Source organism: Asterias rubens, chromosome 4 (assembly GCF_902459465.1).
Source record: "Asterias rubens chromosome 4, eAstRub1.3, whole genome shotgun sequence".
Lineage (NCBI taxonomy): Eukaryota > Metazoa > Echinodermata > Asteroidea > Forcipulatida > Asteriidae > Asterias > Asterias rubens.
In genome coordinates this window covers 18,936,598-18,964,559 of record NC_047065.1, presented here as the reverse complement: position 1 = coordinate 18,964,559, position 27,962 = coordinate 18,936,598, and the positions used below count along the sequence as shown (strand labels likewise).

Below are 27,962 nucleotides of genomic sequence, written 5' to 3'. Positions count from 1 at the left end.
ATTTAAAAGCAGTGGATGTGCGTTTACTTGTATACTATAGGCATGGCAACTGTTTGGCAACGCTATATTGTTCTTATTGAATCTTTCAATTATTCATAATGTTTTGGGGTTTTTTGTAAGCAAATCTATCGGCATTTCGACATGTCCCCCACTCTAAGGGGGGGGGGGCTGCAAATCTTCCATCGATGGAGCGAAGTTCGTGTGAGAAGCCTTTACGGTGTGGGGATGGGCCCGGCCTTAGGTCCCGGGGAAAACTTTGCATTCTGCTCTGGTGAAATCTTGGGCCAGTTTGGGTGGGGGACATTTATATATATTGCCCCCCACCCTTCAAAAAGTTGTGCTTTTGTTTTCGTGAAAGTAAAACCATAAAAACACACGCAAATATTAATGAAAAGGGGGAGGAGCCTGAAGTCACTTGCGCTCCCGGCCCCGAGCTTTGATGAACGACTAACTTTGACGCTCGTTGACGGTTTCTTGAAATTAGTACCAGCACCAAAAGAAGTGTTGAGCTTAAATTTAGTGCATACAGTAAGTACCATGTACCAGTAATGGATCCATGTGTTGCCGAAAGTGCATGACTTTTGTGGTAGACGTGTGAAATGTCATAAAGCACAATGGCGGGTTCTCTAGAAGAAATATTGCATAAATTGTTAATACCAAACAGTGCCGTGATTCAAGAGGTGAGAAAACAGTGTATTGGTTGTTGATGTTTCGTAACTTTTATCTTATTTATTATAATTTGGACGACGAAGGGTCACAAGCCGCTGGCTTCAAATATAAACCGCATCATGATCATGCTCATCAATTTCAATTTAAGGATTTTAATTTGACAACATTTTAGCTGAGAGAGGGGGTGGGGGGGGGGGTGGTCACTGATATTGATAAATCGTTTGGTCTAATAGTAATATACACTCAGGTAAGGCAGTTTTTCCTTAAAAACTGATCAGTGGGTAGTTTCGCCACGCACGGTTATCATGAATGATCGACATAATAAATCATTAACTGATTAAGTAAATAGATTGGATGGATAACTTTCCGTATGGCGCCACCACTTTTTCACTCATTTTTACAAAAAGGGATATCTCATTGAGGTAAATTAGATACTATATTATTTCATGTCGAATGAAAAAGTACGGAAACTTTTCCTTCATTATTTTCATACTTACAATTACATTACAACCTACAAACCCCACCCTCCCCCCTCCCTAACCACACACAGTGCCGTGGTTGCGTTCGATCATCTCCATGGTTTGATTAGGTTGCCCGGGTTGACCTGGCTTGCTCACCCGGCTGGCGAATTTTGTTTCCAGGATGAACGTGGCCAGATATTTACCCCATGTTCTTCCTGGTGAGAAAAAAATGCAACGATCACCCACCCTTTTCATGGTGATGTGAGTGCAACTCGGGCCAGCCCCAAGGCCAAATGACCCTGGCCCGAGGTGCACTGATGTCACCACAAGAAGGGTGAGTGATCGTTGCGGTTATTTTTTTTCCAGGAAGAACGTGGGGTTATTATCTGGAAAAGTATCCGTATGGCGCCACCACTTTTTCATTCGAAATAAAATAATATAGTATCTAATTTACCTGATTGATATATCCCTTTTTGTAAAAATGAGTGAAAAAGTGGTGGCGCCATATGGAAAGTTATCCTATTATCTGCCCGCATTCACCCTGGTAAAAAAATGCGCCACCCAGACAAGCACGCCGGGGTCGCCTGGGGAAGCTAATTGAAGCCACCCATAGTACCAGTAGAGGGCGGTCCTACCACTTGTCATCAACTCGCCAACTTGCAGTCAACTCGCCGTCAACTCATTTTTGTGCCGTCAACTCATTAAATTTACATGAACAATTTATAAATGGGGCACGGAAGTGTTAAGTCTGGGCTAAACTACATATTTCTCATGGTTTTCGGTAAAATTTCATTCACATTGTGTTGATAAAAAAAAAAGCACCAATCATTGACATCTGGGCCAAGACTAATCCATGTGAAAAAGCAAGATGGCGGCCAACGGTTTTGCTGCTTTGAGATAATTTTTTCACGAGAAAAAAAACTCAATTTTTATTCCGAAATATGACCTAAAACTTATGCGAATTCTCTTTGAGCTGATACTTTACAGTTCTAGGCTTCTTTTGTGGATTTTAAATATATATTGGAGGAGTTGACGGCGAGTTGACGTCGCAAGGGATTTGACGATGAGTTGATGGCAAGTAGTAGGACCCGTAGAGGGTTAATAAGGACCTAGCCTATGGTCTTATGGGCTAAAATCCCCAAAATAGCATCCAAGTGAAGCACACTATTTCCAGTGTACTAAGAATTTCTGCAAAATTTTCCAATGTTTTACTCACTAAGGCCAAGTTAAATAAATAACAGTTTGCTCGTCCCCGCCTGCCTCGGTTTTGGCGCCTGCACCGTTTTTTTGTTGTTTGTTATTTAAAAAATAAAAATAATAATAATAATAATAATATTAAAATCAATTTACATATTATTTATAGCTATTTCAAATGTATTCTTTATTTTTATTGAGCAGTTTCATCATCTTTCTTACATGTAGGCCTACAGGAATAGCTATTGCAAGGCATTATGAGAAACTCTTTTATTTGAAACGTTTTGCCCTTCATTTTTGCATGCCACAGTTCTTTGCACAAGGATGCGATGCAACGCACACAGAATAACTGTGGAGCAAAAGCAAGAATGACTCTTTAGAAATAATTACAATGTATCAAAATGGACACAGAAACACACACAGAAGTTGAGGTATTACAGAAAATACTCATAAAACCAGAAAACCATCTTCAAATACGATATGGCGGCCATCTTAGACATGGTGGCCATTTTGAAAAAAATAACAACAAATTTGAAAATAACAAATAATAAGGACCTCCCTCACCAAGTTTTTCAAAATGTTATTTATTTTACTTGGCCTAATTAGTGCAGTAAACTCTGTCTATACATCATACCTGGTCTATACATGGAGGAAGGAAAACCAAGTGGCTACATGTATCTTTATAATAAACCACACGCCACACATCTCGATCACTCAGGCAGGCAGCTCGTTCTTCCGTAGCCCAGAATGGACTCCTCCGTTCTTCCATATTCTCCACCCCTGTATCGTCACGCATCAGTGAACATGTCTTCATTTGCCTCCCTCTATAACAATGTTTTCATGGTTTTGGCGTCGCACAGGATCACCGGACTTGCTAGTCATGCTAGTGGGTATGGCCTTACTTATGGCCTTACTTAAAAGTTACAAGTTTGATTGCAGGCTACAACTATTATCTTTTTCCCGATGTATATTATTTTTCAGGGTACGAAACAGTTGAAGAGAGCTTTGAAGGATCCCAATATCGTCCCTGGACTTTTCAATGTGCTTACTACGTCAACAAATCCACAGGTAAGTGTGTGGCTGTGTGAGAATACATCCATCATTTCCTTAGTCTTCCCTGATGATTCACATGTTTGCAATCAAAGAAATCACAAATTCATCACAATGATTGATTACTCTGCAGGAGGTCAAAGGTTGCTGCTCAAAAGCAGAGGGTCATGTACACTTGATTTTACTTGCATTTTGGTCAAAATGTACACAAAGGAATTGACCCCCAAATGGTGGAAACGGTAGACATGCATTTTGCAGAGGTGTGTTCCACATTTGTAATGAGTCAGTCAGTTAGTAACTTTGGATTAATAAAATAATGACTCTCAATGGTATATTTTAATCTGAATAAAAAACGACCAAAAGGTTGACATCATTCAAATTTATAAAGTTTTTACAGAATTAAGTGAAATGGAATTAACAATCAACAGGCAAAATCTATACATAAATACACACAAATTTAAAGAGAAAAAAACCCAGCAGAAACACAGCATTAAAAACCTCAAAGAATATAATAAAAAATAATAAATAAAAAAATATAAAAAGAACTGGCAAAGACATACATAAGTTAGGGTTTTCCATCCAATCTTCAATTCCTAGTATGGGTGGCTCGTGTGTTAAGCTCCTGCCTTTCACCACTCGGTGGCCCTCGTTCGATTCCTGGATAGGGCCATATGTGAGTAAAGCTGTGCGTTAGTTTTCTCCTGTTTTTGGTCTAGTTTACAGTTTGAGCTTCACTAACCCTGCAGTCTTAGTAGATTTCTCTCAAATTCGAGCCCTGACTAGAACATGAAGTACAAGTTATCAGTCATAGTATTTACAGCTTTGAAAAATGCAAACAAAAAGTTTACTTTGGGGCTTCTGTGGTTTGGTACTTTTGCTTTTCTGAAACACAATTATTTTCTTTGAACTCCACAGATACGGCAGTTGGCTGCAGTGCTCCTTCGAAGAAAAGTTATTAAACAATGGACGAAGCTTTCACCAGAAGTCAGTCATAAGTAAGTGTTTTAGGGTTAAAAATGCAGGATTTTGTCATCAATGATAAACAATGTTGTTTGTTTCACTCTAAGAGATCATTGTTTCGGAAGCCTGTACTAGTGCAAATCCACCAGAGAAATATTTCCACCTGAAAACAGCATTTGAAGACAATCATCAATGCTTAATTTCAGTTGCCGAAATCGGAAAACTTTGTTTTTTCTGTACCACTTTGTTCATAATATGTTGTGCGGCGTGGGATGAGCCATTAAGAGCACCGGACTTGTGAAGTAATAAGGGAATCAATGTGTGGTGAGGAGGTTTTCAACTACCGTAATTTTCGGATTATAAACCGCGGTTTATATGTTGATTTTGAAATTTTTTTGAACCCCTGCGGTTTATTCTCCGGGCGGCTTGTAGGCCGACGTATAAATATTTAAGAGAAAAAACGGCATTTATAAAAAGAAAGATCGTATGTAAAACATTCCAAATATTATTTTTTTTAAGAAACGAGAACAAAAACCTGCAAAACATGCCTGTGTGATGACAAAGTCCTGTTGAAAATCCCACCCCATTTGTATTCCGTGTTTCCTTTGTAAAACGTTAATCAACCGCCGTCCGCGCCCTCGCTCTCGCTCAGCGAAACTCAGACTAGACTGGTCCCCATCTATTTATCCTAGCAATATATATATGCTGACGTCAGACATTCAGGCTGCACTCGTGTGAGAGCGAAATAGACTGGTCCCCTGTCTATTTATCTTACGATCTCTACATACTGACGTCAGACATTCAGGATGCACTCGTGTGAGAGCGAAATAGACTGGTCCCCTGTCTATTTATCTTACGATCTCTACATACTGACGTCGGACTTCCAGGCTACACTCGTGACAGCCAGCGGTTTCTTCAGCTCAACCACAACATCAGAATGGTGAATGAACGTACACAAAGAACTATGCAGCGCCTGGGATCAAACAAAACGTGTTCAAACCGCCCTCATTGTTGAGTCCATTAACCTTGAACATGTAGCGGCACTTGTGTAAACTCTCTGAAGGGCAGAGTTTCTTATTTATTACTGGTCTCACAATATTGGGCGTGATTTTAAATAAAGGGTTCTTTTAATGCTAAATCTTGTTGGGTTTTAAATAAAGGGTTTTTATTAATTGTAATGAATTGGGGATTTAAATGGATGCCAGAATAATCGGGCATGCTATACCGCTTATACTATTACTATTAATATTTTTAGGTTCTCTCTTTTTGTTTTTTAATAAATGGCTTCGAACGGATTTGGTTTATTAATCAAAGGTATTTTTTTGTAACTTTATAATTTATCAGGATTCAACAGGGGTTGTGTTTATTAAATAAGGGGATTTTTCTTTGTTCAGGGGCCAGGTAATCCACTTTTTTTTTTAAATATTTTATTATTTCACTTTGCACGGTTATCTCTTTTTGGAAGTAGTGGTAGCTCTGAAAAGAACTGTTGGTTTTGTTGGATGTCTTGATCTATCTGGTTTCTTACAAATTGAAACCCTCGAAGTCGCTGTCTTCGCTGTGGCTGCAAAACAGAGCGGCTAGCTCCTCACACAAAAAAGATTGCAAAAAGATTGCTATCCTATAATAGATCTTTTCAATTACGATCAATAGTGTAAACTTAAATACATTTCAACTTTAATTACGACGCAACTCGCGCATTGTGGCAACTATACAAGACTGACTGATGTGCCACCCGTCCGTCACTGCACATCGCCACAAAGAGGACCGCAAACAAGCACGGCCCCTTTGTGCGCATGCTGTGATTGGCCGTTTGATGATTGGCCGGTGGTAGTTCCATTCATAAAATCTTGGCTAGACTTCGGACGGATCGGCTCCCTATTGTACAACACATAGCCTGAACGTCTGACCCACACTTCGCGGATTGTGGCCAAGTCTAATCAAACGTGAACAACTTTTGTCAACAGAGGGCGATGCGATGCAGGGCAAAGTTCAACTATTTCTAGGTGTGCGTTGTCGACCGATCTTTGATTCACGGAGATTTGTTGCCAAAGAAGTTCACAAAACATGGTCAACACAACCGATCATCAAAATATAAATTCAAATTCTGGAAAAGGGTTGTTGATGGAAACAAAGGATAATTCAGGACTGATAGTGTGAAATAAAAAAATCACCCGTAACGCGGCAGGTTTGCGTACTTCACTTCCGTGTTTTCGAGGTTAGTTTGTTTTCATGTTTTTTTTTTTTGGGTCGCGGTTTATACTCCGCGCGGCATATACGCCGACATTAAATATTTTTTTGTATATTTTGAGGAAGTGCGGTTTATACTCCGCGCGGTTTATAATCCGAAAATTACGGTAGTGGTTTAATCCAAACGAGGCCTGGTTCTTGATAATTTTACCGAGACGAAGTCGAGGTATATTATAAAGAACCAGGCCTCGGCGGGTTTAAACCACTAGTTGAAAACCGATTCAACTCACTTTGATTCCCATTCATAAATACCTTTTCGGTCAAAAACATCATAACTTTTTGGTCAAAAAGTAAAATAAATGAAAAGATTGTAATTGTTCAATGATTTCTTTCACTACAACACCCCTCCAGCTATGAAATGGTAAAGCCCTCTGCCGCCCTCGGGTAACTCCTTATAAGGGAATGTTGTGCACGTCGCGGGTATCGCGTGATGTGGCACAACTGTTTCAGCCGTTGCTCTCGACCAATAGGAATGAAGAAACTGTCTTATAAGAACAGGTGCAAGGTCGCGTGTCGTGCCCATGAATTAACACTTTTTACCGGTCATAAACAAAGGTTTATACACATACACACCCACTGGTGTTTTTTGATCAGCACAGTGTGGGTTCAAGTCCCAGTCTCGGCACTTGTGTAATTGAACAAGACAGTTCAACATTATTGCTTTGTCCTTCAGTTGGGACATTAAGCCGTAGATTCTGTGTGCCAGGATTATTGCGGCACGGAAAAGAACCCAGAACACTTATTGTAGAAGTTGTTAACCTACAATTGTAGGTAATTCCAGTTCACGTAGCAAGCACCCTTGTTTACAGGTTTCGTTGGGCTTTCAGGCTGCAGTGATTAGGCTCACTTATGAGGCAACCTTGGTTTCTTTACCAGAAATGTATGATAATAATAGTAATACAATCATCACGTATTGCCAAGACATACATGGACATGTATATCTACATTGTGGTTTCAAAAGGGGCCTATCGTGTCCACTACAGAACTGTAAGTCTTGAAGATTTAATGTTAACGACCAGTTTTAAACTGAAGGGAATATGTGTTATCTTCTCTTACAGCTTGAAGCAGATTCTATTGCAAGTTCTCCTTCAGGAGCCAGAGTGAGTAAATTCCATGGCAACCCTGCCAAAGTGTCCAAACAATTAGGCCACGGAGGCCATGACTTCCGCTGCCCTAGTATTGGCCTAAATGCCCCTTCCAAAAGTGGCATAGGCTGTAAAGACTTTCTTAAGGAAGTGCCCTTTGCAAAATGAAAATGGCCTTGCTCTCTCAAAGATAAAATTCCAGGCCTTTGGTGTGTGCATAAAAAATCATGTTTACTCAATGCTTTGCAGAGTTCAGTGTAAATAACTCTCAGAGTTCATCACTGCAATAACCTATCCTCCTGAAAGTTTGTATATACTCAGCACCTTGAGTACCTTGTTTGGTAGATACGTGTTGCTATAAGACTTCGATATTATTATTATTATTACTGGCAACACTGGATTATTTTCACAGGACATGGGGAATTTGTCTTCAAGATGTTGATCCTTGTCGTTGCATCCACCTACTTCCAACAGCTGCCTCAGAGCCACGAACATACCAATATCTTTGTTCGGCTGACACAAATCTTTTTTGAGTGCCCCTCTCTCATTACTCTTTCTCTCGGTCCGGTCCTTCCCTTTTTAAACTCACTACCCATCAAACTGAAAAAGGAGACTTCCTACCACACTTTCAAGAACAAACTCAGAACTCATTTCTTATTTGTGTTGGGTTCTCGGATGTCAGTTTAGTTTATGTTTTTTTTTCGCGCCAGGAGTGTCACTTTGTGACAGACATGGCGCATTGTTATGCAAAGGTTGTGAGTTCGAACCCAAACCAAGTGATTCGCCTGTGGTTTTTTTCAAAGTACTCCATGAACTCGGGGTAATACTGAGTGTACAGTGCTTGACACTTCAGTGTATAGATAAAGAAAAATATGTATCTCAGATGCACGTTTAATGTTTAATTTGATTCTAGATTGATTTCATTTTGTTTTGATAAACACAGTAAGAGTGTGTGCAATGCCGTGGCACAGCTAATAGGAGCGATAGCGAAACATGAACTGGCATCAAGAAGTGGCTGGCCAGACCTGCTGCAGTTCCTTCAGCAGCAAGCAAGAAGTCCAAATGCTCAACACAAAGAGGTAAGTGTGGTCTCAAGACTTAATATTAATAGCCAGTTTTTATATAGTGCTTTCACACCTGAAGGGTGTCTCAAAGCGCTTCAAACATTATAACCCCTTGGCACTGGGCATGCATTCCTACACTATCTCAGCTCCCTGGGGAAACAGCCTGTGAAACAAATATGCGCTACTTGGCTAAATCAATCAGCTCTCAATTGCTGGTTACTATAGTAACTTTTTATGCTTATAATTATTTTGAGTAATTACCGATAGTGTCCAGTGCCTTTAAGATTCAAATTTGTTGTAAATACAAATACTGTCTTTGATTATATAACAGATTGCAGCATTAGTCTTGAGTTGTGTGAGCAGCTCAGCTGGGGAGCATCTTAGATCCAATCTTCGCGTCACCTGTAATCTCTTCAACACTATGCTGCAACATAGAGAGAGTCAACTGGTCCCACACTACACCATCAAGGCCATGACGTCAATAGTCCAGTACCTAGGCTCAGATGATATCGTAAGTTCTGGGTGCCGATTTCTCAAAGAGCTAAGATTGATCTTATTTATTTTGGTTTTTACTCACACACCGATGTGTGTTAGCACTGTAAACTCAGTACTTTCCCAAGTCCTGTGAAAAAAAACCATCACAGGCATATTACTCGGGTGGGATTCGAACCCACGACCCTTGCAATTCTAGAGCAGTGTCTTACCAACTAGACTACCGAGATTGCCCGTTAGCTAGAGGTAGTTCGAATCTTAAGATTGATCTGAACCATGTTAACTGCAAAACAATGGGAGACCTTTGAGATGCTAGAAGCAGCAGACATAACAGCCCTTTTTAGCAGCTCTGAGCGTGCATGCACATGCTCAGTACTGTGCAACAGGTCTGAGCATTCGTAGAACTTTGAAAAATTACCATCCAAAAGTCTCCCATTGCAGTTGCTAAGTTCTGAATCATGTTCTGAAAAACATTCTTATTTCGCATACATAGCAAGGAGATCAAGGTGCTTTACAGCATTATTAACCCTGTTCGAATGAAACTGTGTATCGACAATTTAATAATGGTTTATAGACCCCTTGCAATACGTGCAGTGTACTCACAGGTGCAAATCCTGGGTGTCATTTTGGGTGTCAAAATCCTATACAAACATGCACAAAGGAGAGTTGCCACCCAAAATTAGGCGCATTGTTCGGAGGCACGTTCTGTATTGCGTAAGAAGTCAATAGCTCCCCCTTGCATAATGCGAAACGCTACAGGTGGTTGAGGTCACGCGCAAGTTTTTACGCCCAAATAACAGCTATTGTCCAATGATCTGCCTCCTTTTTGAGAGTGTGACATCATATGCAATTGGTCTATTATTTGTCTTCTAGGCTCAGTTCCGCCCATTGATACCCCAAGTTCTGGTGGTAATTCGGCTGTTACTAGCGAGTGATGAGGACCAGGGTTGCCAGGCAATGGAACTATTTGATGAGTTGGTTGAGTGTGAGGTGTCTATAATTGTTCCACATCTCAAAGCTGTTGTTGAGTTCTGCTGTGAGGTAGGTACATTGCAAGATTTTCTGTCGTAACTTTGGTTTTTGTAACAGCAGTTTCATTCCAATCCTCACTTTTCTGTCAAACTTTCATTAAAATGTAGGGTTTCTTTTTGAGAACTTGGATCAACAGGTTTGAATTGTTGAGACATTTCAATTTGTGCATATTATTAAAGAAGCTCCGTTGGTTTTGAAATCAAAAAAGAAAAGGGGAATGTTTTCATTATTTAGATGAAAATGTTTGCAATTTTTTGTGATGGCAACTTTATGGGATGTATAATAGATCGGAATTGATTTTTTTTCATATGAAAATTAATCACAAATTTCGATCTATTATACATCCCATAAAATTGCCATCACATTCAGTTGATTCTATTGTTGATAATGATTGATTTCATTGTTTGATTTCAGGTAGCAAGCAACAGCACTCTAGGTAATAATGCCAGAGTGAAAGCTTTATCCTTCATCAGCTGGCTGACAAGTCTGAAGAAAAAGGTAAGGACAGAAACAGGTGCACTGGACAGAGTAAAGTCTGTCTCGAGCCAATATGGCCCATCATTGGGTGGCATGGTTGGCTTGTGTGTAAAACGCTTGCCTCTCACCAAGGTGACCCCGGTTCGATACCCAGCCAGGGTCATATGTGAGTTGAGTTGTCGTTGGTTCTCTGCTGTGCCACAAGGGTTTTCCAGAACATCCTGTTTTCCTCCCTCGGGAAAAAAAATCAAACACTTTCAATCTTGGCTGTGTTTCGTGGTCATAATGGGTTGATGTTGCTGGCAGCCAAAGGCCCCCTTGCATGCCAGCTTCTCGAACACATTGTAGCTGCGCCCTTCCAATTTAGCTCTTAGCTGCGAATTAGGATGATTAGCCCCCCAAATTATTTTTGTTATCACGGCAATCTTTATATCCGGTTTCCTTGGCATTAAATGACTGAGAATATTTCTGTTCCCCTGGACAGGATGTAAGTCCATCGCAGCTTAATCCCCAGCTCTCGTTGACACCCTTTTGTTCAACCTTTGATCACAATATTCAACAATTTTTTGGGACTATTTTCAGTATTAAGGCTTTTCAGTTTCAAAATGTTAACATAACTACATTACTTTGAAGTGAAATGTTTCTTAAAATGTTTTATTATATCGACGCTGCTGTGAGCTTCTAAAACCGATAGTTTTATTGTCATTACGTTTAGGAGTGATTGCCAAAAGTGTATCTTCCCTTTTAAAGAAACGTTACAGAACTGGTGAGAAACACAAATCGTGAAGATCACAGATTTACATAAAACTTACATGGTCTAATGATGATGATAGTAGAAAACATCCCTTGAAATATTTCTGTCTGAAATGTCATATTTGATGAGAAATAAATAATCTAACTCCGCGTTTGGAGTTTATCGCTCAGTGAGCGTTTTATTCATTTTTAATTTGGCAACGATGCAATGCAAAATTTGTAATCGGTTTTTCACTATTCTCTCGAGACCCAGATGGCCGATCGATCTCAAACTTCTACAGGTTTGTCAGTTTATATATATGGTGGATTACATAAAGTGCTTACACTGCCAGCAACGGTTTGTTAGCAAAAACCAATTCTGTATAGTCCTTCAACAAATTTGTGCTTGTGTCGTTTCCAGGCAATGCTGAAATATAAGTTAGTTGGTCCAGTCTTGAAGGTGCTGTTCCCGATCATGTGTAGTCCACCTGAGGAAGATGACGAAGATGAGGATGAGGATGAATGTGGGGAGGAGGCAGAGGCTAATACTCCATCTTCAGTTGCTGCACAGGTACGCAAAGAAGCCAAGGATCGTTCAAAAGATCATTCAAGGCCTAAAAGATTTAGATGCAGGGATGTGATTTCTCTAGTTTTACCGTTCACTGTTATAACCCCCCCCCCCCCCCCCCCAGTAAAAAAATATTAATAATAGTAATTTTTATTTATTTTTTTAAAACTAGGATCACTATCAAAAGAATTTGAGAAAAGAAAAAAATAAACACCCAGATTGCAGAGTTAGGCTTTCAAAACGTTTTGTTTCCATACCATTTGTACATGTACAATGTAAGGGAAAACTAATTACAGAACTAAATAACAGTATGGGGAGGTCGCAGACAGGAAGCTCAGGCTTCTACAGGGTCTGGCCTCTTCAAAAAGAATACATATGAATACATATATTATGAATAATAAGTTAATCGATATAATCCAATTAGGACTGGAACACTTTGGCAGACAACCATTTTTCACAAATTTTCTTTTTGTTTAACACAAATTTAAAAGGCAGTTTGAATATTTTTAAGAATCAGAAATATATTTTTTTTTATATATCAAAGATTGACTTTGATGCTAATTTCAAACAGTTCAGTTTTTGTCATTTGTTTTGGTAATTCTTTAATCAGAAATGAGTCAAATTCAAGAATTTTTTGATATTTTTACTGCTGTAGGTGATTGATACGATGGCCCTCCATCTGCCACCTGAGAAACTGCTGCCCCCATTGATGCAGTTGGTCCAACCAGCCTTAAGAAGTGAGAACCAGTTTGAGAGAAAGGCTGGTCTACTTAGCCTAGCTGTACTTGCTGAAGGCTGTGCGGACTTCATCAGGAACAAGTGAGTAAACATAGTTTGAGGAGGGATTTTTTTTTGTATTAATGCACTAAAATATTAAATCTATTATGTATCATTGCAGTACCCGCTGCATAAACATAGGATTTGAACTGCCTCTAGCTACCAGGCAACCTCGGTAGTCTAGTTGGTAAGACACTGCTCTAGAATTGCAAGGGTCGTGGGTTCGAATCCCACTCGAGTAATGTGCGAGTATACTCCAGAGGAGGTTTCTGCACAGTAAAGGAAGATGAGTAATATGCCTGTGATATTTTTTCACAGTACTCGGAGGGGGGGGGAAGTACTGAGTATACAGTGCTAACACACATCGGTGTGTATGGGTAAAAACCAAAATTAATAACATTACCAGTTCACATCGCTATTTAAAATATTTGTCATTTTAGAACCAAGATAAACACCAAGAAGAAAGATCTCATTTCAATTCCAACTAATTTAAATTCCACTGCCTTTAAGCCAAATACCAAACCTCCAAAACTTGGGTCCCATTTTTTATTTTATGCAAGTTACCAAACACACTCCGCTGATCAGAAACACCAGAGCTTGAATTTGGTGCTCTTTTAAAACTGCTAGGCCGTGACACGCCACATGTCCAATGTCCTGCCACATGTCACGCCACATGTCCTGCCCCATAGCTGTGAACAATCCTGGGGAGAACCCTGTTGATCACAGTAATTAAATAAAGGATTGTTGTTTACCCACAGACACCTACAGCCATTACTAGAATGCATCTGCAATGGCATCCGTGACCCTCAGCAGGCCGTACGTAACGCAGCTCTATTCTGCCTGGGTCAGTTTGCTGAGCACCTACAGCCGGATATCAGCAAGTACCACGCTGAGCTGTTACCGTTACTGTTTGACTATCTCAGCCAGGTGTCTGCTACTGCTGATCAGAGCCCCAAGGGTGTCACTAGAATCTATTATGCACTGGAAATGTTCTGTGAAAACCTAGGTAATTTTTCCTCTCTTTTTTTTTCCCTTTTTTTTTTTTTCTTTTTAATGTTTTTTTTTCGTCAGTGTTTTTTAATTTTACTACTTTATTTTGTTTGTAAGAAAATAAACTTTGATGAAGACTTGTTACTTAAATCTGTTCTCCGATTTAAGAGGACTTACGAATTAATGTGCCGACGCTCTACCAACTAAGCTATATACATGTAGCCCTTTGTTGGTGATCTCCCTATATTCTCAATATCTGTTAGGGGTGCCAGCCAGAAGCCATGCAATTGTAATGTTTGGTTGTAACAACCGTAATCAGCTGTTGCGTTTTTTCATTCTTGAAGAACTCTGTACTTACTCATCTGATGATTATCAGAAATGAATTTATTTCACAATTGATGGTAGGAGTATTTGTTTTCTTGGACAGGATCTGATGAATTGCTTCCATATCTGCCAACATTAATGGAGCGTCTCCTTGTAACATTACAAACCTCTAGTGTGATTCATATCAAAGAACTCGCAATCAGCGCAATTGGTAAGTCTCTTGAGGATGGCTAGAGAAAGCTAGACGCAACGTTACCACCAACAGGAACTCACTCAGTGGCAGTGAAGTTAGTAACGAAAAGTCCCGTCGATCCACTAAAGTGAAGGTAGCAGTCCTAGCCAATCATTTGCCTTTCACCAAGGCAGTAAATAATAAACTGGACAGTTCTTTTTAAAACTAAGTAGTCTCCTGAATTCCGAAATCTAAATAAAAGAACCTATGTATGTAGTTCCTTAAGAAAAAATCTACACGGTAAAGTAGACACACACATGGTGTTACCTCAAACCAAATATATATTGATACCTCACCATGCAATGCCTTAAATCTCTATATGTCCCATTCCTTTTTTTTTTATTTTTTCAAAAAAGATTTTATGATTATGTTTGTTCGGGTATCGTTCTTATGACTGATCGTTTTTGAAGTTTTCATTTGTTAGAAAATGTGTGATTATTTTTGTTTGAGGCTATTATTTTTTCGAAGCAACATTTAGGAAAACACAAAAAAAAGTTTCAGATTTTTATGTTCCATTTATAGTAACTATTTTTCGGACCTTTTACGATTTTTTGTTTTGTTAGGAGCTACAAGTAACGCTGCCAAGGAGCACATGCTTCCCTTCTTCCAGCCGATCATGGAACAGTTGCGTATCTACCTTACTACTGTGCAAACTGGGGATGCGTTAACATTACAAGTACAAGCTATTGGTATGTTTAAACACACAACCTCCTCCCTAGGGGCGACTGATACAGTAGGGTCAGTATGCTGCAAATGTTAATGATTTATTTTATGTGCACGCTGTAGTATAAAAGCCCTCAAAGGATGAGCCAAGTCTTAGAGCAACCCGCCCCCTATCATTTGTTTAAATTTTATTTTATGTTTATATTTTATGAAAGCTGCCAGACACACAAGGCCTAAAGGCCACTTCAAGGGGCCCTTGCCACCTTGAAACAGGGTGATACCCCCTGTACAGTCCATACAGACATAGGCTTGGGTATCATCAATCTGAATCATGGCTGGTAGAGCTGAAAGCACTACCTTTGTTAATCTTGTGACATGTACAACTTCATATGGTTTAGGTTGACCGTGTAAAATATTGATTCATTTGAACCGGAATCATGTCAAAATACTTACATTTTTGACACACATGCGTTCTAAGAGTCCTGCAAGTGCCATACAAGAGCACAAAAGTTCTTGAAACAAGCACGCGCACAATCCCTTCTGGTCCCACACTGCACGATCGAGGCCATGACGTCATTGGTAGACAATTAACAATAGTGGTTAAGTTAACAAATCTTGATGTTATGATTATGTTATAGACACCTTAGGAGTCCTGGCACGCACCCTCGGAAGGGACAACTTTCTTCCTCTCGCTGAAGAATGTCTCGTACTTGGGCTGAAGCTCATCGAGGAGATCAACGACCCTGACCTGCGTAGATGCACGTGAGTAACCAACAAACATCAAAAAAAAGGCTTTCTCTCAATGAGTCATCGGCTTGATGGAGTAGTCACGACAGGGCCCATTTTCATTGGCTCTACTGACACCACAGCGCTCTGTGCTTTTCATTTCCCACTAAGGTGGGAAATGGGCAAGCGGGTAAGAGCATCAAGTTCAAGTTCAGCCTTTGGAGTGCTAAGGTTGCCCAGGTTGTATACTCCCCAGGGAGCTGAGAAAGATTAACCCTTTCAATACCATTGTCGAGTTTACTCGACAGCGCAGTGCAAGCGCTTCCTTACCATTGTCGAGAAAACTCGACTGTGCGTTGTGTAGTCGCTCCGTCCCAATGTCGTGAAAACTCGACAGAAAAAAGCCTTGCCTTTGAGAGATTGTATTTATTTTGTTTGGCGCCCTCTGTTGTTAGGTTTTATATAGACGGGTTGCTTGTTTACCAAGCATTGCAATGGTATGTATTGTATAGGGGGTCGCCATTATGATTTTCCGGGAAAAGTACAATTGAAGATTTCACGCTTCCGTTTTTTTTTTTGACAAAAATCACCATCATGTCTCCTCATTGCACGAAGGTTTTGGCTTATATGTTTGCCTATAGTGACTCTATAAAAAGACTTGGGAAGTTCTGAGAGAGAATCTAGTGAACATTTGGCAGCCAATCGTGGTATTTCGTCGCCAGACATGCAGTCAGATGATGACAAAACCGGACTATATAACAACGGTAGCTAAGTGGACCGAGCACGTCACCCGTTCAACGCTGTGGGCTTGGGCGTGCATGGCGGGCGGGCCCCGACCGACTCATGCTGGTCGAAGTGACCGTGGTGGCTGAACACTTTCAAAACAGATACGATTTTTCAGCAAAATAGGTTCCGATTATGGTACAAATGGAAAAAGACGCCTATAATAAAACGGTTATATTTTCTGAGAAGTTTTTACAAACTTTTCTTGAGGAAAATTAGGTTGAAAATCTTGTCGTTTTTCTTGAGACAGAAATCCTGAATAAAAATAGAAGTAATTCGTTTTAGCCAGAAATCTTGCAAACAAAATTAAGATAATAAATATACAAATTTGACATCGTAGGAAAGTTCATTTCATATGCTACAAATTGCATGCACAAAGTTTTTCCAAAAAATAATGTCTTCCCACAGAAATTCAAGATTGAAAACAGTACACACTGCAAATTGCGTTATATATTTTTTAGTGTGAAAAAATACGGTACACAGCATTGTGACCTTTGTCAACAATGCGGTATCCGGTTCGGCGCTTGCAATAAACAATGTGGTATAATGTGAGGACTAATGTTTAGCGATGTTTTTTGTGAAATGCGCTATATAAGAATGGTTTTATTATTATTATAAGAATTTGTTATTATTGTTATAATTAATGAGGATATAACCATGTGAGGATCTGTTCTTCAGTGCTTGTATTGACGGGTCGCTGGCTGGTTGCTGTTAAAAGACCTAGAGGAGCTGTTCTTCAGCGCTTGTATTGATGGGTCGCTGGCTGGTTGCTGTTAAAAGACCTAGAGGAGCTGTTCTTCAGTGCTTGTATTGATGGGTCGCTGGCTGGTTGCTGTTAAAAGACCTAGAGGAGCTGTTCTTCAGTGCTTGTATTGATTGGTCGCTGGCTGGTTGCTGTTAAAAGACCTAGAGGAGCTGTTCTTCAGTGCTTGTATTGACGGGTCGCTGGCTGGTTGCTGTTAAAAGACCTAGAGGAGCTGTACTTCAGTGCTTGTATTGACGGGTCGCTGGCTGGTTGCTGTTAAAAGACCTAGAGGAGCTGTTCTTCAGTGCTTGTATTGACGGGTCGCTGGCTGGTTGCTGTTAAAAGACCTAGAGGAGCTGTTCTTCAGTGCTTGTATTGATGGGTCGCTGGCTGGTTGCTGTTAAAAGACCTAGAGGAGCTGTTCTTCAGTGCTTGTATTGAAGGGTCGCTGGCTGGTTGCTGTTAAAAGACCTAGAGGAGCTGTTCTTCAGTGCTTGTATTGATGGGTCGCTGGCTGGTTGCTCTTAAAACACCTAGAGGAGCTGTTCTTCAGTGCTTGTATTGACGGGTCGCTGGCTGGTTGCTGTTAAAAGACCTAGAGGAGCTGTTCTTCAGTGCTTGTATTGACGGGTCGCTGGCTGGTTGCTGTTAAAAGACCTAGAGGAGCTGTTCTTCAGTGCTTGTATTGACGGGTCGCTGGCTGGTTGCTGTTAAAAGTCCTAGAGGAGCTGTTCTTCAGTGCTTGTATTGACGGGTCGCTGGCTGGTTGCTGTTAAAAGACCTAGAGGAGCTGTTCTTCAGTGCTTGTATTGACGGGTCGCTGGCTGGTTGCTGTTAAAAGACCTAGAGGAGCTGTTCTTCAGTGCTTGTATTGATGGGTCGCTGGCTGGTTGCTGTTAAAAGACCTAGAGGAGCTGTTCTTCAGTGCTTGTATTGATTGGTCGCTGGCTGGTTGCTGTTAAAAGACCTAGAGGAGCTGTTCTTCAGTGCTTGTATTGACGGGTCGCTGGCTGGTTGCTGTTAAAAGACCTAGAGGAGCTGTACTTCAGTGCTTGTATTGACGGGTCGCTGGCTGGTTGCTGTTAAAAGACCTAGAGGAGCTGTTCTTCAGTGCTTGTATTGACGGGTCGCTGGCTGGTTGCTGTTAAAAGACCTAGAGGAGCTGTTCTTCAGTGCTTGTATTGATGGGTCGCTGGCTGGTTGCTGTTAAAAGACCTAGAGGAGCTGTTCTTCAGTGCTTGTATTGAAGGGTCGCTGGCTGGTTGCTGTTAAAAGACCTAGAGGAGCTGTTCTTCAGTGCTTGTATTGATGGGTCGCTGGCTGGTTGCTCTTAAAACACCTAGAGGAGCTGTTCTTCAGTGCTTGTATTGACGGGTCGCTGGCTGGTTGCTGTTAAAAGACCTAGAGGAGCTGTTCTTCAGTGCTTGTATTGACGGGTCGCTGGCTGGTTGCTGTTAAAAGACCTAGAGGAGCTGTTCTTCAGTGCTTGTATTGACGGGTCGCTGGCTGGTTGCTGTTAAAAGTCCTAGAGGAGCTGTTCTTCAGTGCTTGTATTGACGGGTCGCTGGCTGGTTGCTGTTAAAAGACCTAGAGGAGCTGTTCTTCAGTGCTTGTATTGACGGGTCGCTGGCTGGTTGCTGTTAAAAGACCTAGAGGAGCTGTTCTTCAGTGCTTGTATTGACGGGTCGCTGGCTGGTTGCTGTTAAAAGACCTAGAGGAGCTGTTCTTCAGTGCTTGTATTGATGGGTCGCTGGCTGGTTGCTGTTAAAAGACCTAGAGGAGCTGTTCTTCAGTGCTTGTATTGACGGGTCGCTGGCTGGTTGCTGTTAAAAGACCTAGAGGAGCTGTTCTTCAGTGCTTGTATTGACGGGTCGCTGGCTGGTTGCTGTTAACGGGTCGCTGGCTGGTTGCTGTTAACGGGTCGCTGGCTGGTTGCTGTTAACGGGTCGCTGGCTGGTTGCTGTTAACGGGTCGCTGGCTGGTTGCTGTTAACGGGTCGCTGGCTGGTTGCTGTTAACGGGTCGCTGGCTGGTTGCTGTTAACGGGTCGCTGGCTGGTTGCTGTTAACGGGTCGCTGGCTGGTTGCTGTTAACGGGTCGCTGGCTGGTTGCTGTTAACGGGTCGCTGGCTGGTTGCTGTTAAAAGACCTACATGTATCCTTTGGCCTGGTCCATAACCGGCCTGAATTTTCGTTTTGAGGCACAAATTTACTGTGAACATTTGCTGTGAATATTTTTCAGGTACGGACTGTTTGCTTCGTTGTCGTCGGTATTAGGGGTTGGCATGGCAACACACCTTGAGACGATTACCAAACTCATGGTAGACTCGCTCAAGTCTACTGAGGGAATTGTGGTAAGTCTACCAAATAATGATAATAGGGAGGTTTAGCTGCACAATCGTTATGCAAGCAAAAACATGAACAAGAGCGTCAGAAAATTGTGTCGTTTCTAGGGGATGTCACCACTATGAGCTTATTGCATGCTCGCGTATGTCGTCGGTACGTACATACCTGATGTGATAAATGGGAACTTCATGTATGCTTACAGGGTCTATGTAACTTTTGTAGGACAAAAGACACAGTGTGCACAGATTTACACTAAACTTACACAGTTTGAAGATAATGATAGTAGCAAGCTTCTCGTGCTGAGGTGCTGTAGCTTTTGGGAAATGAGTAAAACAATGTCATGAAAATAATTTTCGTCTTAACAGACGGAAATTATTTTAATCATTTACAAACGATTTTCATGACATTGTTTTACTCATTTCTCAAAAACTACAGCAGCTCAGTAAGTAATATTTGAAGGGAAGCTTTCTACTATCATTATCTTCAAACCCTGTAAGGTTAATGTAAATCTATGGACATTTTGAAAAAGTACCCAAACCCTTTAAAACAGAATATTTTTACAACAACATTTTCTGACATTCACGATCGCGTTTTTGCTCGCTTAACGTGCAGCTAAACCTCCCTAATAGTAACGACTCTTAAGCCGGGCTTATACTTCATGCCAATTCTGGTCAGTAAAATGTCTTGGATTGTGTAAACCTACATGTCCTAAAGGGAGGATTCTTCCTGAGTGAACATACTCGCTTCGGATTTTCAGCGATATATCAAAAGCTCAACCATCTTTCAAAATGTACGTTTTATTGTATCCATCTATATTTATATGGGATTAAAATTATAAAACGGTTTCAAAAACTAAAGGTTCAGTTTGCCTTTAAAAGATGTCTCAAGATTTGTTTCGTTATTAAACATGGATATTTTTAATTATGTACAGGCGCATTATAATGATGAGGACAGCGGTGTCTTGTCGTTATTTGAAGATGAAGAGGAGGAGGAAGATGATGAAGGTGATGATGATGAAGATATTGAAGGAAGCGAAGTCAATCAACAAAATGGAGAGGAGGATGAGGATATCCAGGGGTGAGATGCTGAAGGTTTCTTTAAATCCTTGAAAGATCATTCACTCTGTATAAACTATTTCTGATTTCTGATACCACTCTATTGATGCAAGTGAAGATTATTTTTACGATTCTACACTTAACGGTTGATTCGTTATACTGAACTGATATTTTTTCAAAGATGTGCAAAACAAAGCTGAACACATGTTATTATTCCCAAAACATTTTCCATTTAATGAATTTACTTTAGTGAAAACAAATTTGTTATCTGATCAAATCATGGTACCTACTCGATATGTTGCAAGCACTATACAAATATTCTTATACATTTTGCAAAATAGAAATGTAACCAGACGTTATTTGATTAAGTATTTAGTAGTTTGGGGGAAAATAGTTCAAGTCAGAGACTAGACTGTACTCTGTCTTGTACATTCTTTCCTCGACTCTACACTTTCTCGTCTATTTTCCTTGACATAATCACCACCATCGAGTTCGTTTTGGAAGCATGGACATTAACTGTATTAACAACAATCTTGTTATGATTTCCAGGTACAGCGTTGAAAACTCTTACATGGAGGAGAAGGAGGATGCCTGTAACTCACTGGGTGAAATTGCATCAAACACAGGGTAGGTCAAAGGTCATAGTGTCCCTAAGATCATAGGTCATCAGGACAAATGAATGGACGTATTATGAAATATTGAGAGAAAATACTCTTCCCTTTGAAATATGGAAATTGCTCATTGGGCGTGCACTCTAGCACCGCTGTGCACAAAGGCATGGCACTTCTTATAGTGGAGTTCAGCGCTTATATGCTCTGACATGGCAGTCTTGGGGTGTACGCTTTACAGGGTGTTGTAGAAACGTAGAAATCTTCAGTAACTGAAGAAATTGGGTCCAGTAGGGGAAAAGGAAGGATCATCACGTTGTTTACAGGGGGGTCGATGGTGGCGCGATGCATGCACGTTTGTGACTAGCAGGCATGATATTCTTCATACTTAAAGCCATTACACACTTTCGGAACAGAGTTCACAAAAGTTTCAAATAACTTACAGGGTTTACAGAAGGTAATGGTAAAAGACTTCTCTTGAAATAGTATGCCATGAAATGCTTTACTTTTTGAGAAAACATTAAAAAAATTATGAATTCTCGACATCGAGAATTACGGATTTATAGTAAACACATGTCATGAAACGGCGAAACGTGCGGAAACAAGGGTGGGTTTTCCCGTTATTTTCTCTCGACTCCGATGACCGATTGAGCTTAAATTTTCACAGGTTTGTTATTTTATATATAAGTTGTGATACATGAAATGTGGGCCTTGGACAAAACTGTTTACCGATAGTGTCCACTGGCTTTAAATAGGATTCCTGTTCGGTTTTTTTTTTGGGGGGGGGGGGGGGTGGGGGGTTCCGGGGAAAAAAATCAGCAAATATCAGCAAAATATGCCTCACAAAAAATAAAAATTTCTCTACTTTTTCTCAATATTGACAATTGCCAGAAAAAATGTCTGTACACATGTGGGAATTTAAAACAGCACTTTTCATGGGAAGAGCTAAATTGTGTCTCAACATAGTAGTTTAATTAGACTCCAATGAGTTGTTGTCTTTGATTATACGATGAATACCTGCACTTTTTAAACCTCATTTATGATGACTTTTCTTCCAGTGTTGCATTCATGCCTCATTTAGAGACGTGTTTCTCTGAGGTTCTAAAGCTTATTGATTATCCTGCTGCTAATGTACGCAAGGCAGCCATCACAAGCTCCGGTCAGTTATGCTGCAGTCTCTACAAAGCTCTCCAAGACACCAACTCACAGGAGACACAAGGTAGGAGCTGCCAACTAACCAATCAGTCTTGATGGTTTCAAGACCAGCTTGGATTTGGAAGACTAGTCTTGAAACCACTATTCACAAGGACTCTGACATTAAGTTTCCTTCCACAGGGTGTCCATGGCCTAGCGGATAAGAGCACTGGACTCAGGCTCTGGTGTTTCTATTCAGCCGAGTGTGGGTTTGAGTCCTGGTCATGACACTTGTGTTCTTAAGCAAGGCACTTAACTATAAGCACTTCTCTCGACCCAGGGGTACATGGGCAGAGATGGTTTGATAAAAATGATGTTTTTTGTACTTACAAAATAATAAACTGTGGAAGAATCGACAGACTCTATGGGCACAATTTTGTGACCTTTCTTTTTGTCTCTAACACACAGCTCTCGCTAAAGCAGTGGATCAGACTGTCCCCCATTTCATCCATATCGTCAACACTGAAACGGATCGTACAGTCGTCATGGCTACCTTAGAGACGTTGAACGAGATGCTTGGAACGTTGCGAGCAGCCATGGTCAGCGAGCAGGGCAACCTCAGCAGCATAAGCAGCGCGGTCAGGAATGTACTCCAACGGAAGGTGGGTAAAGGAAAACTTTAGGACTCTGATATATTCTTAATGCTCTTATTCTCGCCAAACAAGAAGAGAGAAGACAATGAAGAAATTCATTTTGAGATAAGGAAAACCCAAGGGAATTACGCCAGGAAAAATCACACACAGTCAAATAGCGACTGTAGTGACTAGACAAAAAAACAATCTTCATAGTGCCCCTATGAGATGGGATTTGAACCGGGGTCCCAGAGGTGGAAGGCACCAACCTTTAAAGCAACTCAACTTTGCGAACTAACACGGTCGGCCAAGTCAAACATTTGACTTCACAAATTGCATGACGTTTTATTTCACGACATATTAGGAAAGTAATGCAATTCCGATGCATATTTGTGTGGATCGTTACTTTTAAAACATCTTTCTTGCTAACCATTCACAGTTCATAACAAACATTTTCAAATGCTCTCCATGGACCATAAAGGTGTTTGAATCTTGAAGATGAAACTTTTCTAGCTCTTTTTGCGTCTGATTTCCAGACGGCGTGTCAAGATCAAGATGATGAGGAGGACGAGGATGAGGATGGAGATCAAGCCGAGTACGACGCTATGCTCATCGAGTACGCCGGTGACATCATCCCCTCCTTGGCCAGGGCCTTGGGAGGCGTGGCATTCGCTCCGTACTTCGCTGGAACACTCCCTCTTTTAATTGCGAGAACGGTGAGTGACAGAACACATCAAACTTAATATACACACAGAGATAAGTCAATCAGTGCTCCAGATAGGGACTACCAGGCCTGGAACAGACTGGTCCGCTGTCTTTGTTCGCAAAGATAAAGGCAAGCTCTGGTCTTACAGGCCATCAGTGGTATCTTTGGTTTTATTTTTGGTTTTTCTGCGCCTTCAACATCCAGCAGGGTGGATATGTGTGCATTACAAGTCTTATTATTATTGTTATTGTTATTATTTTTACTATTAGTAGTGTTATTATTATTATTATTATTATTATTAGTGTGGTGTACGCTCATACTTTGCTGGAACACTCCCTCTTCTGATCACCAGCACGGTGAGAGAAGGAACTCATCAAACCAAATTAAAGATTAATAATAATTGTATTTACAAAGCGCAAAATCGCTAATGGATACAAGGTACTGAAAAAAGAAAACAAGACAGTTCAAAGACGCTTTTGTCCAGCTACAGAATAGGGGAAAAGGTGGAGTTCCTGGTTTGGATGGGTAGACTATTTCATAATTGGGTAGCAGCAATGGAAAAAGCCCTGTCACCTGCAAGTTTATGTGGGGGATTTACCATCTGATGAGGTAAAAAAAAAATTCCTCCATAGAAGAAATCCTGTTCCAGCGCAGAGAAGTCTTTTGCAACAGGAACGTTATCGGAGTCCATCGTTGGGATGGGAGAGGCCACCCGTCCCTTCCTGCAGCATCTACTCCCGGTGTTCCTTAACATGGCTCATGATGAAGATGAAGAGGTACGGAGCAATGCAGTCTTTGGTCTCGGAGTGTTGGCGCAGAATGGAGGAGAAGACGCCTTCCCGTATCCTTTTGCTATGAAAGGCGCCATATTGTTGGGCAAACCGTATGTGCGTACGTAAGTGAAGCATGCAGCACGCAACATTCCCGGTTTGATTGCTACAGCTTATGCACGCACACACCCACGCACTCGCGTACAGGCGCCTTGTTGTAGGTCAGATATTTGAATGGTGACGTCATAGTAATGCGGTCTATAATCAGAAAAATTGAATGAGCTGTTGCAATTTGCTTTCTAACCAGTAACTAGTGGCCTGACGTTTTGACCCTAGCAGAGCCTCTCTCGAATGCTTAATGACAGCACAACGAACAGGTACATGTCTAACATAAGCAGTTATTGGCAATGCATGAAAACATGGGTATGTATGGTGAACCCTCTGAGTACATGTTTCAATAGGGACAATAGGTCCTCACTAGTCAGTTCTTTGTTTTCATGGGTCCTCACTAGTCATTCAAGTACAAAACCAATAGGGATTGCTTCAATACAGGAACAATAGAAAGTACAACAGGTGTCCTCCAACGTAATGTTCAAACACGACTGTGTGTTTGTGTGTGTGGTTTATTTTTCAACCTCGAATAATCACAAGTGACCTATTAGATTAAATTTGTACTAAGAAACAGGGGTGTTTTGAAGCTTCTTGTTGAATCTAAGCGAGATCTGAGTTGATAATTTTTTTTATTTGCTCAGATCGAGCTTAGATTAATTCTTTTTGTTTAACTCTGCGTTTTAGAATTACATGTTTTCTTAACTGTGTGGTGTTACCATCAGACATTTTACGAATATCCTACAAGCATTGTCATCTGTCATGGGGCAGGAAACCAACCGACGTGTCATCGATAACGTATGCGCTTCAGTATGTCGTCTCATCATGACCAACCATTCACTGGTACCCCTCGGGGAGGTATGTAGAATCAATGTCACAAAAATAGTGTTCATCTCGGAGAGACAAAAACTATTTTAGCATGTACGAATTTAAGTGACTCTTTTGAAAACATTGCTCTCTGATTTTCACCTTTTTTTCTCAAACTAATTGTTTATTATTGTTTTATTTGATTTTCTGGCATCTCCTGTGCAATTTGGCCTTCATGTTTGTTTGTTTGTTTGTTTGTTTGTTTGTTTGTTTGTTTGTTTGTTTGTTTGTTTGTTTGTTTGTTTGTTTGTTTGTTTGTTTGTTTGTTTTTTATATAAATGTTAATGTTTTTTTCTTACATTATGGTTATTGTTTTATGTGGTATTGTGGTATAACTTGTGCAATTTTACATTTTAATATTTTATATGTTGTTGTACAATAGGATTGTCAGTTTCATGTATTTTTATATACTTGACGAATAAACCATTCAATTCAACTCAATTCAACTCAACTAATGAAGCTGAAACTTCTGAATGCGCCAACAGCATGTAAACATGGATGGGCGCTATATAAATTTCCATTATTATTATTATTAAACTTCTGAATTATAAAAAACTAGTAAATTATATGCATACACGTACATCTTCATTCACAGTGAGTAGGGATCCATGTCATGGTCTAAAACTTGATATAAAAAAAGGTATCAAAACCTTTTAAAGACACTGGACACCTATGGTAATTGTCAAAGACCAGTCTTCTCACTTGGTATGTCTCAACATATGCAAAAAATAACAAACTTGTGAAAATTTGAACGCAATCGGTCGTTGAAGTTGCGAGATAATAATGGAAGAAAAAACACCCTTGTAACACGAGGTTGTCTACTTTCAGATGCTTGATTTCAGATGCTCTAATTCTGAAGTCTCGAAATCAAATTCAAATATTTAAGTGGAAAATAGTTTCTTTCTCGAAAACTACGTTACTTCAGAGGGAGCCGTTTCTCACAGTATTTTATACTACCAACAGCTCTCCATTGATTGTTAACAAGTAAATTTTTATGCTAACAGTGAATTACCAATAGTATCCAGTGCCTTTAAAGCATTGCTGTTATTTTTGTTTTCTGCGGACAGGTTGTGCCGATGCTGTTAAAGTTCCTACCATTAAAGGATGACCTCGAAGAGAATGATACAGTGTATGGATGTATATTGAAGCTGTACCAATCAGGCGATGCTACCATCCTGCAGAGTCTGCCTAACCTACTGGCAATACTAGCTGATCAATTAGATCAACCACAACTCAAAGAATGTAAGAAAGTAATGCTGGGATGTTTGGGTCTGTTATTGATCAATTTGTGTTGGCCGGACCCTCGACTGTAAGCTGTGGTCTGTGTTCTTTTACAAGGACTATCCTAGACAGGGCCTCAGGCTTAATATCCCTTCTGGTTCGGCGCTGTGTTCCTGGTTTGATTGGCAGCATATTGTGCCACAGCAGCTTTTCAATCATTACATGGTGCTATGTGAAAGGAGAGTTCTCACGATTCAAACAAAGTCCCACATACCTTGCAGGAAAAATATGTATGTTATAGTGCCACGAGTGTCGCTGAGTGGCAGTAATGAGCGGTATATAAGAAGCTTCTATTATCTCAAGGACAGAGCATGAGACAGATCCATTAAGCTCCGCCCCATTGCGTATTGACCAATCACAACGCAACGAAGGCCCGACAAGTAAAGTCCCACATGATTGGCGCACACGGCAGTTCTTGCTCATACGTGCGTCGTGGTCGGAGACTAATGGATCAGTCTATTAATTGATACTCTGCTGACCAGAAACACCAGAGGATGAGTCGGATGCTCTTATCACTCAAATAAGCCATACAATTCTGTCTGGAACTTTTACAGCTTGCCCCCAAACAAATTGTTTTGGGTTCTGCACTGGAAGCTTTTTGTCATTGCAACATAGGTTTGTTGCTGTTTTTTTCATTTTGTCATACCTTGTGGTTTATGTTGACACATAATTTGTGTGTATATTTTCTTGTTACAGTTAGCACATCCTGCATTGTGGAGGTGATTCGTAGCTCATGTCAACACCAGCCAGACGTCTTTAACTCCGTCCTACTCTCCCTCCCGGAGCATCTCTCAGCGAAGCTCAACCTCGTTCTGTCCTCAACCAACAAGGTGGGCACATGACCCCGTAATCATCTAATGCACAACAATTGTAAAAGAATTTGCCAAGTTTTTAATCAAGTCATGCCAAAAAATTGTACTGTTGTTTACAATGAATTGTAGAGTAATGTGCCCCTTGCAACAATTTCCTTTTGAAAGAGAAGAGTTATTTTATTATCAAGCGCTGTGGATGATTTGAGTGGCTTAATTTGAGACTTTTGGGTAGACTCTAGGTGGCAGCAGACTAACCAGGTAAATCCACCGTCTCAGATTTGCAAGCTCAGATCTAGTAAACAATGGAAATTTAATATATATTTGGTTTGCGGTAATACCATGTGTGTATCTACTTGCCAGGTAGGGTTTGT

General features: G+C 40.5%; 1 protein-coding gene across 2 annotated transcripts; it reads left to right on the top strand.

Moving 5' to 3' along the window:
* Nucleotides 1–553: 553 nt before the first annotated feature.
* Nucleotides 554–27,962, top strand: LOC117289538 (importin-4-like). Of its 2 annotated transcripts, none has more exons than XM_033770686.1 (24): nucleotides 554–680; nucleotides 3,306–3,392; nucleotides 4,290–4,369; nucleotides 7,643–7,684; nucleotides 8,613–8,748; nucleotides 9,065–9,244; nucleotides 10,099–10,266; nucleotides 10,672–10,755; nucleotides 11,888–12,037; nucleotides 12,690–12,853; nucleotides 13,570–13,817; nucleotides 14,229–14,336; nucleotides 14,921–15,046; nucleotides 15,659–15,782; nucleotides 19,515–19,626; nucleotides 20,550–20,695; nucleotides 21,223–21,300; nucleotides 22,340–22,500; nucleotides 22,884–23,077; nucleotides 23,584–23,763; nucleotides 24,389–24,594; nucleotides 25,357–25,489; nucleotides 26,566–26,740; nucleotides 27,476–27,962. In XM_033770686.1, exons 1-24 carry the CDS (start codon nucleotides 615–617, stop codon nucleotides 27,619–27,621), a joined length of 3,294 nt encoding a protein of 1,097 aa, XP_033626577.1. In that variant the 5' UTR covers nucleotides 554–614; the 3' UTR covers nucleotides 27,622–27,962. The 2 variants fall into 2 exon arrangements, with proteins under 2 accessions (XP_033626577.1, XP_033626576.1); XM_033770685.1 differs by having other exon boundaries at nucleotides 24,386–24,594.